The 12,325-nt window shown below is 37.3% G+C and overlaps 1 protein-coding gene across 2 annotated transcripts in view; it reads right to left on the reverse strand.

Moving 5' to 3' along the window:
• The window catches only part of LOC136262388 (uncharacterized), a 39,005-nt gene that overhangs the window by 16,381 nt on the left and 10,299 nt on the right, over positions 1 to 12,325 (reverse strand). The window contains exons 12-29 of one of the 2 annotated variants that reach the window (XM_066056637.1): positions 10,413 to 10,475; positions 8,854 to 8,913; positions 8,693 to 8,779; positions 6,763 to 6,861; positions 6,327 to 6,389; positions 6,207 to 6,266; positions 6,049 to 6,126; positions 5,107 to 5,178; positions 4,942 to 5,004; positions 4,591 to 4,650; positions 4,002 to 4,082; positions 3,673 to 3,744; positions 2,278 to 2,340; positions 2,160 to 2,219; positions 869 to 943; positions 730 to 804; positions 533 to 586; positions 96 to 155 (exon numbers count right to left, since the gene is read on the reverse strand). In XM_066056637.1, coding sequence (XP_065912709.1) covers positions 96 to 155; positions 533 to 586; positions 730 to 804; positions 869 to 943; positions 2,160 to 2,219; positions 2,278 to 2,340; positions 3,673 to 3,744; positions 4,002 to 4,082; positions 4,591 to 4,650; positions 4,942 to 5,004; positions 5,107 to 5,178; positions 6,049 to 6,126; positions 6,207 to 6,266; positions 6,327 to 6,389; positions 6,763 to 6,861; positions 8,693 to 8,779; positions 8,854 to 8,913; positions 10,413 to 10,475 — 1,245 coding nt within the window. The remainder of the gene's footprint in view (positions 1 to 95; positions 156 to 532; positions 587 to 729; positions 805 to 868; positions 944 to 2,159; positions 2,220 to 2,277; positions 2,341 to 3,672; positions 3,745 to 4,001; positions 4,083 to 4,590; positions 4,651 to 4,941; positions 5,005 to 5,106; positions 5,179 to 6,048; positions 6,127 to 6,206; positions 6,267 to 6,326; positions 6,390 to 6,762; positions 6,862 to 8,692; positions 8,780 to 8,853; positions 8,914 to 10,412; positions 10,476 to 12,325) is intronic. The other variant, XM_066056638.1, reaches the window with a different exon arrangement.

Below are 12,325 nucleotides of genomic sequence, written 5' to 3' on the forward strand. Positions count from 1 at the left end.
CACAATTGGTGGAGTTAGTCACTACGTACATCTCACACTACTGTTACACAACACATAAACATGATGATTGTATTATCAACAACAACTATACTTACCACTCCTTCTTTCAAAAGTAGCCAGATGGTAGGAAATGAAGTTACAACAATGTCTTTACACTGAAATACAAGAAAGGCATACAAGGTGACTCTCAAATACTATTCTCCACTCTTCCACCAAGAAAAGGCATGCAGCTGCTATGTATGTAGTATTGTGGACTGTATAGATGCTGGACATGTTTTTGGCTAAAAAATATACTTATGGGTTAACAACTTATAGATCTATGATATGTATATGTGTTATGATGATCGAAAATTGCTGTGACGGATTGAGCATTATATTATTATTATTATTTAAAGATCTCACAATACTGTGAAAGTGTCAAGCTAATGGTGGTGGTTGTACATGTCTTACCCCACACAACATCATAAACATAACAAATTCCAAGCTAGTGTATGTGTACTGGTGTCAATGTATGCTATATATATATACATACTTGTGAGGACTGCAGAAGATCGCAAAATTCTTCTAGAGCATCTTCTATTTCTTTCTGTGGTACAAATAAACATCAAGATTTTTGGCAAGTACATTTATAATACAGTTACAAAAGGTAATCCATCACATGCACGCACGCACACACACACACTACACGCATATATTACACATACTACTTGTAGTACATGCTAGACATACTTTAGTGCCATTGGCATCAACATATGGTTTGACAAAAGACACAACTGCCTCACACACATCACATAATGGTGACTGCTACAATGCAAAAGAGAACACATGCAACGATTCCAATAAATACAGTATAATATACTGAGCTTACTTTAAGACTTGTAGGTTGTTGTACTGGTGTAACAGAAGGACACAGTTTTATCAGAACACAGATCTCACCACTATCCTATACAAAGGGATAGTATACATGTAATAAACAACGCTGTTGTATCATAGCAACAGTTGATATACACTTTACACAATGAACATTTTGTCAATAACTGTCTACAATTTATTACATCATGAGTAAAATGGCACAACATATGAGAACACTTCAAAAGTTACAATGCTCTGTATATAACCATACAGAAAAGTCTATATATAGGCTTTTGTGAATTTAAGGATTAAAACAGTGCTAAATGCTTATTTTCTTTGCTAGACTAGACTTATTTCCATTACATTAGGGGCTGTACGTAGTGGGAAAAGTGTTGCATTTTGTCAGTAATTTGGTAACTAGGTCATGCTGTGCTACTTCTAAAAACCAGCATACCCATGCAGTTAATACTATCCTCTTCTCTAGCATTTAATCAACCACATACATAAGTTCATGCTACGCTATTATTAATTTAGCTAGATAATAATATTATAATTTAGTGAATTTTATAATTCATGAATTACTTTGCACTGTAATTCAGTAATTGCACTGTTAAGGAAGCACAACTCAAACAAACCACTTTAAACCACAAATTATGCAGAAGTAGTGCATCTTCTCAATTGTTTTACAGTGTGTCTATTGTGTCATCTCGTACAAAATTTTTAGAGAAAGCCTCAAGGCTACCCCTCACTTTTGTTCACAGACACGCTACCTTTCACCTTGAAGGAATTCATTAGCTCTGGAGACTACATATGCAATTTTTCAGTTGTTTATGCCCTTATAGCCCATTGTGAAAGGTATATTCATAACGTCTTCAGAAACTCACTCCACCCGTATTTCAAATAAAACGAAACCTTACCTACCTGGAAAAGTTTGTATTCATATGAGCAAAATAGCGTATGTTAAAAGCAGCCTGTGTGCGAGAAATTAAGGCCTTTCTACTGCATGCATGTGTACAGTATGTATACATCATGTGAAGTTTCTCAACACACTGCATTACAAACAAACAAACAAACAAACACACACACACATGTTTTTCGGAAGACAATTTCAGGAAAACAGGCAATAGAGAAAATATTCTAATCACACAACACAGAATGACTGACTTGCATGCATGTATGTCTCTGGGAAAAATACATAAGTAGACTGCTTGCAGTGTGTCGAGAAACTTCACATAATGTTGCATACCATACACATGCATGTAGTAGAAAGGTTTGACAATACATACTGTATGTACGTAGGAACTTACAATTTCTTGCTTGATGAGGATGTAGAGAACTGGTAGGTACTCAGTCACCAAATCCTTACACTACACCAAATACAAGTCATCAATTAAAGAAGAAAATACAATAGATGGTTTTACTTACTGTAGCTTCATTGCTAGAAGGCAGTAGGTTACAGAGAGACAGGAGCCCTTTCTCAGCTTCTTCCTACAAAGAAGAAATTATACAGGTAGGTTGTCTTGCTGGCCTTCACTGCATTATACGTAAGTACCCCCAAAACACTTCAAAAGCAAAGACCCATACACTATCAATTAAAATAAATGTGATACTCAACATGTCCAAAGAGCTGCAGTGCACAGTACAAAGATCTTGTACATATAGTTACCTGAACACCTTTGTTCCTAGAGTTAGCCAAAAGTGTTCAGATAAGTGAATATATTTGGCTCATTGATTTAAACATATGTACAAATCCTGTAGCTTACAGAACATACATTTGAGCAACGACTTTTGGCATAAGGTGTTCGCACAAAAGATGATGTACTGTGCTATGACCCCTCACTGTACAGTAGAGATGGACCGATACCACTTTTTACCGATATTTCCGATATGAGTATTTGTACTGAAATTATTTGCCAATACCAATACCGATACTATACATTGAAGCCTAGACAAGTTTATTATAGAAATTTCATTGTTGTGATACATAGCTAGCTATTAAAATATCACAGTAATTGATTGATCTCAGTTCAATCAAGTTTTAAAATATTCATTGTATAACAGCTAAACATGATAAACATCATGGTAGATTACTAGTTTCTTGATTCGAGGTAGTTTTCTTGTAAGCTTATTGATAAGGCAATTAATTGCATGGGCGGCCGATAATTGTACAATGTTTGTTACAGCTTATCAACCAAACCTTTTCATGAAAAAGCAAGCCAAGTAGTCATAAACTTATTTCTTGAGGAACAACTGCACTACCATTTAATTACAAAGGATTCACGTGTTCTAATATATTAGAATACACACGGAGCAATTGCAGCAATACTTGGAAAAGAGTAACAAAGGCTTTGTTTCGCTACTTTGCTAGCTCAACTAAGTTATTTGCTACCGGAAACATAGCTAGAGATGGTTAAATAAAAATGGTGAGTGTCTACTATGGTATCTGTACCTTGTATTACCGATACTGATCCGATACCAATACCACTGGTATCGGCATCGATACCAATACTGGTATCGGTATCGGTCCATCTTTACTGTACAGCCACCATGTTTACAAGATCACTTCACTTCATCAAGTCCCAAATACACCCAAGATATACTCATTATAATATACCACCTGCCATATTTTTGGCCCTACAGTGGCCTGAACAGCTTAGACGCATCACCTGCTCAAAACATTGCACGTATACAGTAAGGGATAGAATTCCATGCATGCATGTTGCATGAAACATGCCATTGGATACGATTTTTATATGTTTAGGAGGTGATGGTGCAATATTTTGAGCAAGAGCTGTTGAGTATTGACAACTTAGTGCTTACTTCAGTTGTATTATCATCAACAAAAATCTTCAAGAAGGATATTACCAGCTTGCAATCATCGCAAATTGGTTGCTGATGAAACAAAAAAAGGAATTTGTACACTTAGTACATACATCTATGACCACACACAAAAAAAACAACAAGATCAGACAGGACATCAAGCAGGATAGAGCCACAAAATGAAATGGTTGCTCTTACCAGTTATTATATATTAATGAAATAAATAGTTTTGATCTGAAGTTTAGTCTCACTAAAATATCTAGCCTCGTGTATTGTATATACAATAGTTTAAATAGCTGCACATCATGTACATACATACAGGGTTGTACCTCTGGCACTCGTTGGTGTAACTGCGGCACATTATTCACAGAAGGACACAGTTTCAGTATAGTACAGATCTGGCCACTGTCCTGTGTGACAAAGACAGAAGATAATGAACACTTGATAGAAGCTATTGATAACTTGATCACACCAAACTTTACTATCACAACGTACAAGTATAAGAAATGTCAAGTTCATTTAGGGACCATAGACATATAAAACAGTGAAACAAGGAAGGTCTCCAAGACCTGAAAATGCAAATCTCCATGATCCCTCACTACTGTACTGTATTAATTTTTTATACCTGTACATCTTTAGATGTTACGTATATCATAACTTTTCCTCAACACTGGACAACCCTTCACAGCAAATTCATACATAGAGCTAGCTAGGCAGTACTTCAAAGCTGGTATAGTATTTTAAAATGTCATGGTGATGTTCCACTGAATAAAGGGTTGCACAAAAGTTGCACAAAAGACAGTTTTGGGATTGATTATACCTACCAGTACTGACACGGTACCATGAAGGTATTTCTGGTGGTCATATGTGTGATTATAACACTATACAGTACCAGACATGCACACACACAACACTTACAATTTCACTCTTGATAAGAGTGTAGATGGTATCATAGTAATCATCCACAAAGGAATTACACTATACAGAACATATCATGATAACGTAGCAAGTTAACTATTAAACTAGTTACATATCATGATAACACAACAAGTTAACTATTAAACTAGTTACATATCATGATAACGCAGCAAGTTAACTATTAAACTAGTTACATATCATGATAACGCAGCAAGTTAACTATTAAACTAGTTATAACAACAACTCTACACCTGGTACAATTTATGCACATACACACTGGTGATTGTCATGCGAAAATAAGTACATCTCCTAACATTTAATACTTGTTTAACGACGTATTACATCACTAACCTCTGCAACACTATCACTAGGCAACAAGGCACAGATATCTTTAAGAACCTTCTCAATATCAGTCTAAAAATGTAATGTCTTAAGTACAATAATATACCCTCTTGTCACTAGTATTGTAAACACCTCATATTACTAGTACACAGTTTCTTATCACAATATTCCCACCTCAGTCTCATTTTTATCAACGTACATCTTCACAACTGAGACTACCACCTTGCACTCCTCACAAAGTGTTTGCTACAGGTATAAACAAACTATACATAATATTACGACACAGAGAGAACATAAAAATAATAATACAGCATTCATAATTAGTTATACGTAGCTACAGCTGTAACAGAATTTTGCTCATGTCAGAGCAAAGAGACAATCTCACATGTAGATAAACACACAATTTTATAAAGTTGAGGAACTACAACTGACATACTGTATATTTAATTAGTTTAATGATTACAACATTGCCCCAGCTCTGAAAACTAGCCTCTCTTACTGTATAAACAAATGTGCATTCAGAGCAACCTTGAGATAAGTCTTTACAGTACTTTAATTATTTCTACTAGATACATACAGGATATATTTTAGCTATATCGTGATACTGATATGCATGCTCACTTATCGATATTATGATCTATAACAGTGTGATGGAGTAATAGCTGGTACCGAACAAGAAACAAAATTATCAGCCGAGCACACAAATACGTATGGTGCCATTACAAAAGTTTGAGCAGGAGAGCAGGAAAAAAATAAAAATTAATGCAACAAGAGGGCTATAGCTATACTTAATCCATGGTAGTGAAATTATCACTGAAAAGAGTTTGACTGAATAATACTAGTGTTAACTACATGTGTACACAACCTCCCTTACAGGATTTCATTATGATCTCTAAATGTATGGCTGATACAGTTTAGGCTAACACAATCTGTTTAGTCCAATTTTGTGCAGATCAACACAGCACACACACACACACACACACACACACAAACACCCACGCATGCATGCATGATTAAATCAAGCCAACTCCCATGTGCCCAAAGCTGGCCAGCTCACAGGTAGCAAAACTTTATCACTTTTGTACTTGCAGAAAAAAAACATGTTATATTACTCACCGTTGGCTCTTCTACTGGTGATTTAGCTGATAGTTTGGAACTGCAGAGTCCAAGATTGGTACAAATTGCATGAGGAGGCTAAGTACAAAAAAGCATTAGTACATTGTAGGACACACACACACGCACGCACGCACACACACACACACCACTACACTCACCTCATTATTAATAATATCCTCCCATATCTCATCAAAGTACTGATCAACCAGATCAGAACACTAACAAACAAACATACAACATAAAGATCATGTTTGTTTGTCTGCATGTACACAACTCACCACACTACTTAATGGAGCTGGTAGACTAGTACAGAATTGTTCAACAGCCTCCTTGACCTTTGCCTACACAAAATGCAAGTGTAATGCACACACTGTAATAAAGCAGCTAACAGAAAAACAATGTATTACAGTAGGACCTCGTTATTCAAACATTGTAAGTGACTGTTTTGAAAGACTATTGTGTCAAAGGATGTGCATATTCTATTAGAGTAGTTGAACACAAGCTCTGTATAAAAATGAATGAGCTTCATTTGTCCTGTGTATCTGAACATTGTTGTGGCATACAAGTGTTCGGATAATGTGTGCTATAGAGCACTTAAAACTTCTACACACATTAAGCATGTTGTATATGTGTTTATGTAAATATACAATTACACGCAAGTGCTGACAATGCACATACTCTAAAACACATGCACACATACACACAAACACACACTTCAGTTTCATTGTCTTCAGCATACTGTTCAACTATCTTCACCACTTCCTCACAAATATCACATTGTAGACTAGCTACTTTAGCTGGGTGAAGCTCCTCCTGAAAACACACATGTACTATAACATTAGTGGTACACCTGGTCAGGTACAGGGCGATTAAAGTAATCAATTGCAATTACTTTGCTTCCTATGATTACGATTGTGATTATGATTGCAGTGATTTATAAATACGTATTCGATTAAATTACAATTACTTTCCCAAAGTAATCTGATTTACATTACGTGGGTGTGTATACGTGTGACACAATAACTATAATAAGTGGAACAGCTTTGGCATGTTCATAGACTGTAAATATGTTCACAATCTTAAAAAGTATGCTCTGTGTGTCTGTTCAGGCACAAACAATAGTTACTGCTACATACTGTATAACTGGAATGATTCATGGAAGAAAACATTTGTGAATGATCTACTCTATTTCCTCATTTGTGAGAAAACGTTCGCGATTTATTACATAAAGTAATTAATAATTGGGCACATGCCCACAACGAATTAATCTTTTTTTTTTCTATGGATAGGTAACGCTCGACTATATTGTTATTGTTATTAACACTTTACAGTGACCAGCACTGAGGGTATATGGCTGACTCTGACATGTTGCATCTAGTAGCCATGCATGATTGCTGGAGAAGTAGGCATTCACGATAATGAGCACGGACGATAAGCACTAAAACCAAGACGCCATTCCGGCACAGCAAATTTCTGGGCTGCAATTAGACTATATTTGCCCCATTTAGTAGCACTGATTTTTCCACTGTCACTGAAGTTTGCATCTCTGTTCCAATCACATGCCACAATCCTGCGCCTCACTGGCTATGCCATCACGCATATATAGCAGTTAGCAAGTAGCAAGGCGAGTAGCTACCTGCTTATGCACTAGTTACATGAATGCTACATCAGCAACTGATCCATGAAAAAAACTTTTTTTAATTGTAGGAAAAATTTTGCAAGAAAAAATTCGCGAATGCATCTAAAATTGCAAAATTCGTGAATGTTTTCTTCTGCGAATCATTCCCATTATATGGTATATCAGGCGATATGACAAGCAAATATATTAATTTGATGTAATCACGGATTATGATTACCTTAACAGTGTAATCAATTACAATTACGACTACATAGTTTGAGAACTATTTCCAATTACAATTACTTTAAATCTGTAATCAATTGAAATCGATTACGAATATCCCATGCCAGCACCCTATAAAATATAGTGATGGCACAATATGAAAATTTTAATATATCACGATGATCACGATATACAGTGTAATGGGACTTAGTCACGACATATTAAATGGTTTCACAGGACAAGTTTTATTCAGCTGATCTATTATGCTTATAACAATGATGTGACAAACTTAAACACTTGTTTTTTATGCATCACCAAGTGTTGCCAGAGAAATATCTTCATATTTTGCAAATATCAAGTCACTTTTCACTAAATAAGTTGTGTCACGATATAGCTTATTTCTCTACCATGATTATCATGAAATGTGTCTATCATGATTATCGCGATTATACGATATATCGTGGCATCACTACTATACAACCATGTGACATACAACAACAGAAACTTTGGATAACATGGAGAATGAGTACAGCTTTGGAGAACTAAAACCCACACTGTATTTTAACTGATACACATATCACTAGTTCACTAAACTCTTCCTTGTCAAAATATACAACACCTACTGTAACCAACTACTGTAACAACAGTGTGATATACCCAGGCAATAAAAAGCACGTAAAAGTATTGTACATAAGCAAATGGAAACTACACTGTACAGTATACAGTGTAACTTCCAACACAACTTCCTTTATACAAAATATGTACAGTATTACAGTTGTACGTGTATACAAATGTGTTTCTCACCGTCGGCACTGTATTTTCTACTTTAGGTGACTTAGCTGGTAGTTTGGAACTACAGAGTCCAAGATCAGTACAAATCACCTGAGGAGACTAAATACAAAAATATCAGTACATTGTAGGCCACATACACACACGTGCGCACGCACGCACGCACGCACACTCACCTCATCATTTATAATAAGCTCCCATATCTCATCAAAGTACTGATCAACCAGTTGAGAACACTAACAATAACAAGAATATAACTATTTAATGGATAAGTGGCAGCAAGAGTTAGTAATAGATATCCCCCCTATTGTTGGTTTGGCTTCAACACTGTGAACTAAAATCTTTTGAGACTGTCAAATACTGTATATACTATCTAGTTAAGAGTTAATTTTGGCTACTGACATTCCGTTCATGAAACTTTTATATTCACAACTATAGTATGCAGACGTTGAGCTGAGCCCTAAGAAAGCAGCTAAAAAAAGTGGATTTTTTCCTCAAGATAAACAGCTTTTTAGCCAATCAGGTGATTAGTAAAGGTGTAAAGGGCAGATATGTGTGGTTTGGCCCAATTACAAGTTCAGGAAAAGATTGCAACAGACTATGCACTTCTCCATGGTGAAAACATTGAGTAATGCACAATAAAAAGATTTTAGTGGGTCAAGTAGTGCTACAAATTTCAAGAACTTGTAGGTCATTAAATGTTTTTGAAAGAGAGATAATTGTACACTGTTGTACCAGAGATCCATAAAAGTATTCCCTCAAAGCTTTGTGACATCAGTTGATCACAAAAAAAAAAAAAAAAAAAAAAAAACACTACGTAGCTATACATCAAGTAGTCAGTATACAATATCATAGAGTCTGGTTGTTAAGCACATGCGCCTAATAAATAAACCTCGCCATGATTACTATGGATTCACTGTCTTGGGGTAGTGTTAATTGCAGCCATTACATGTACCGATATTTTGAGTTCAATTTGTGTGTACTGAATCCTTCATGTGGAACATACTACAGAAGACCACTTCACTTGGTAAGTATAGAAAAGGCATGTATTTTGGCTTTGTACTTCGTGAAATTTTATGCTATACACTATTAGCAAACCTCTAGCATTTCTTCTCTTGTAAAGCTTCATCTCATGTTGGAGCTTCGTGTTCGTCCATATGTGCTTATCAACCATGATTAAGTACGACAAACAGGTATGCACTTAATAGGTAATACACGCTTAATATATACATGCACTTAACAACCAGACTCTATGGTACCGTAGCACATTTCACCAATGTATGTAGAGCCACAGATATGACCACACATTTTTTATCCTAAAGAAACTTTTCAAGAGCCACAGCTTTCCCTTCCCTATATTCAACAATACTTGATACTATGGCTCTTATCTTGAAAAGGAATGGCTGATAAAAAGTCAGTGGCTGAATATAACAGTATGTTCATGTAGTTCAGACTGCAACCAATAATCTTGGGACTACTTATTGGTGAAGCGACCCATGAACAAACACACAGACATGTACACACACAGACATGTACACACACAGACATGTACACACACAGACACACAGACAGACAACATACACACACAGATTTATACTATTGGAATAACTGTCCTGAGTGTGTGTCCTTTAAGGTGATTAATAGAAAATCCTAAGGTTTCCACAATTTAGATCCTAGACCTGCTGCACTATACCCAAACATCACTGATGGTGGCATGCTGTCATGTATAACTCACCACACTGTTAAGTGGAGCTGGAAGAGCATCACAGAACTGTTCAATAGCCTGCTTGACTTCTGCCTACATGTTATAAGAGTGACCAAAGTGTTATTTACAACAATGAACACCACCACACACACACACACGCACACACACACACTCATGCTAAGTACAATTTCGATATCACTACAACTCCCTCTGTGCATTTTACAATGTAGTGCATTTACCCTGAAGCCCTCACACCTTCAAGGACCCAGACTTTTGGCTAGTAACTACTACGTAAACAAATCCTTGTGGATTTTTTTACAAGAATTACGTGATAATGGGAAATGTTTCATTTTGAAAGAACACCTAGTTATTCAAAGATTTAGCATACCCTTATCTAAGGAAACAGCAACTGGAGCTACCATGTTCATCCAAGGGGTGGGACTTGCTCCTGTTAGTGTGCCGCTCCACACTGTGTTTCTTCATTGTGATTTGGTTACTGGACCAGTTGTAGTGGGGAGAAGGCCTAGCTTCCAGTCCAGGGGATTTCCCTACTTTTAGGAAATGATTTAGCAGGCAGTAGAGTGACACCTGATTTGTCAGTGATCAGCGACCCTGAGTTGACTACAGATGTGGACAAGTCAACACCCACTATTCCGGGGCTTTCCCCGGCATGTGCAGTTACTAGGGCTGCAGCAAGACGAGCAGCTTTGCAAACCAGTGACACAACAAAATTTGATGTTACTAGCTCTAGCCAACAGGTTTCAGGTGGTGTGATGTCAAGTGATACTGGTGATGGCGAGGTGCTAATGATGACCTTGTAAGTGCTGAAGCTACTAAGTGTAGTAGGGAGCAGCTGATTGTAGCCCAGGAAGATGATGTTGAATTGCGTCCGTTAATGAATGATGCTGTTGGTGAGGAAGAAATGTATAAGTATGCCAATTGTTTTTATAGGAAGTCAGGGGTACTGATGCGGAAGTGGAGACCCCCGGATGTACCAGCTAATGAGGAGTGGCAGATTTTACATCAGATTGTCCTCCCTCAGAAATTTCGAGGGGAGGTTTTGTCTCTGGCCCATGGCTGGACACCTAGGTGCCAACAAGACGTATCACAAGATATTTGCTCATTTCTACTGGTCAAAGCTGAAGCGTGATGTGGCTCAGTTCTGCAGGACCTGTCATGTTTGTCAAGTGGTGGGCAAACCGAATCAACCAATTCCAGTGGCTCCATTGAAACCAGTCCCTGTGTGTGGTGAGCCATTCAGTGATATCCTTATTGATTGTGTTGGGCCCCTCCCAAACACAAAGTCGGGGAACAAATTTTTGTTTATAATAATGTGTAAGTCCACACGCTTTCCAGAAGCTATACCCCTCCGCAACATTAAGGCTCCCAAAATTGTTGATGCTTTGGTGAAGTTCTTTACTTTTGTAGGCCTGCCAAAGTCAGTTCAAGGCTCAAACTTTATGTCTGGCATTATGCAGCAAGTACTGTGTCAGTTAGGTATTAAGCAGTACAGGTCGTCTGCCTACCACCCTGAGTCCCAAGGAGCGTTAGAACGCTTTCATCAAACCTTGAAAAATATGATCAGGGCGTACTGTACGCAGTATCAGAGTGAGTGGGACCAAGGCATACACCTATTGCTGTTCGCAGCCAGGGAAGCGGTACAAGAATCATTAGGGTTTAGCCCCTTCAAGCTAGTTTTTGGTCGCACAGTGCGAGGCCCACTGAAGTTGTTGAAAGAGATGTGGCTTGCCGATGATCCTCCTGATAGTTTGTTAGACCAAGTCTCCAGTATTCGTTACCGGCTGATAAGTGCAACTCACTTGGTACAACAGAATCTGAAGCATTCCCAGTGCAAGATGAAGACATGGTACGACAAGAAAGCAAAGAGCAGAAGTTTCAAGGTGGGAGAGAAAGTCTTAGCCTTACTTCCGATTCCGTAGTGC

Source organism: Dysidea avara, chromosome 7 (assembly GCF_963678975.1).
Source record: "Dysidea avara chromosome 7, odDysAvar1.4, whole genome shotgun sequence".
Lineage (NCBI taxonomy): Eukaryota > Metazoa > Porifera > Demospongiae > Dictyoceratida > Dysideidae > Dysidea > Dysidea avara.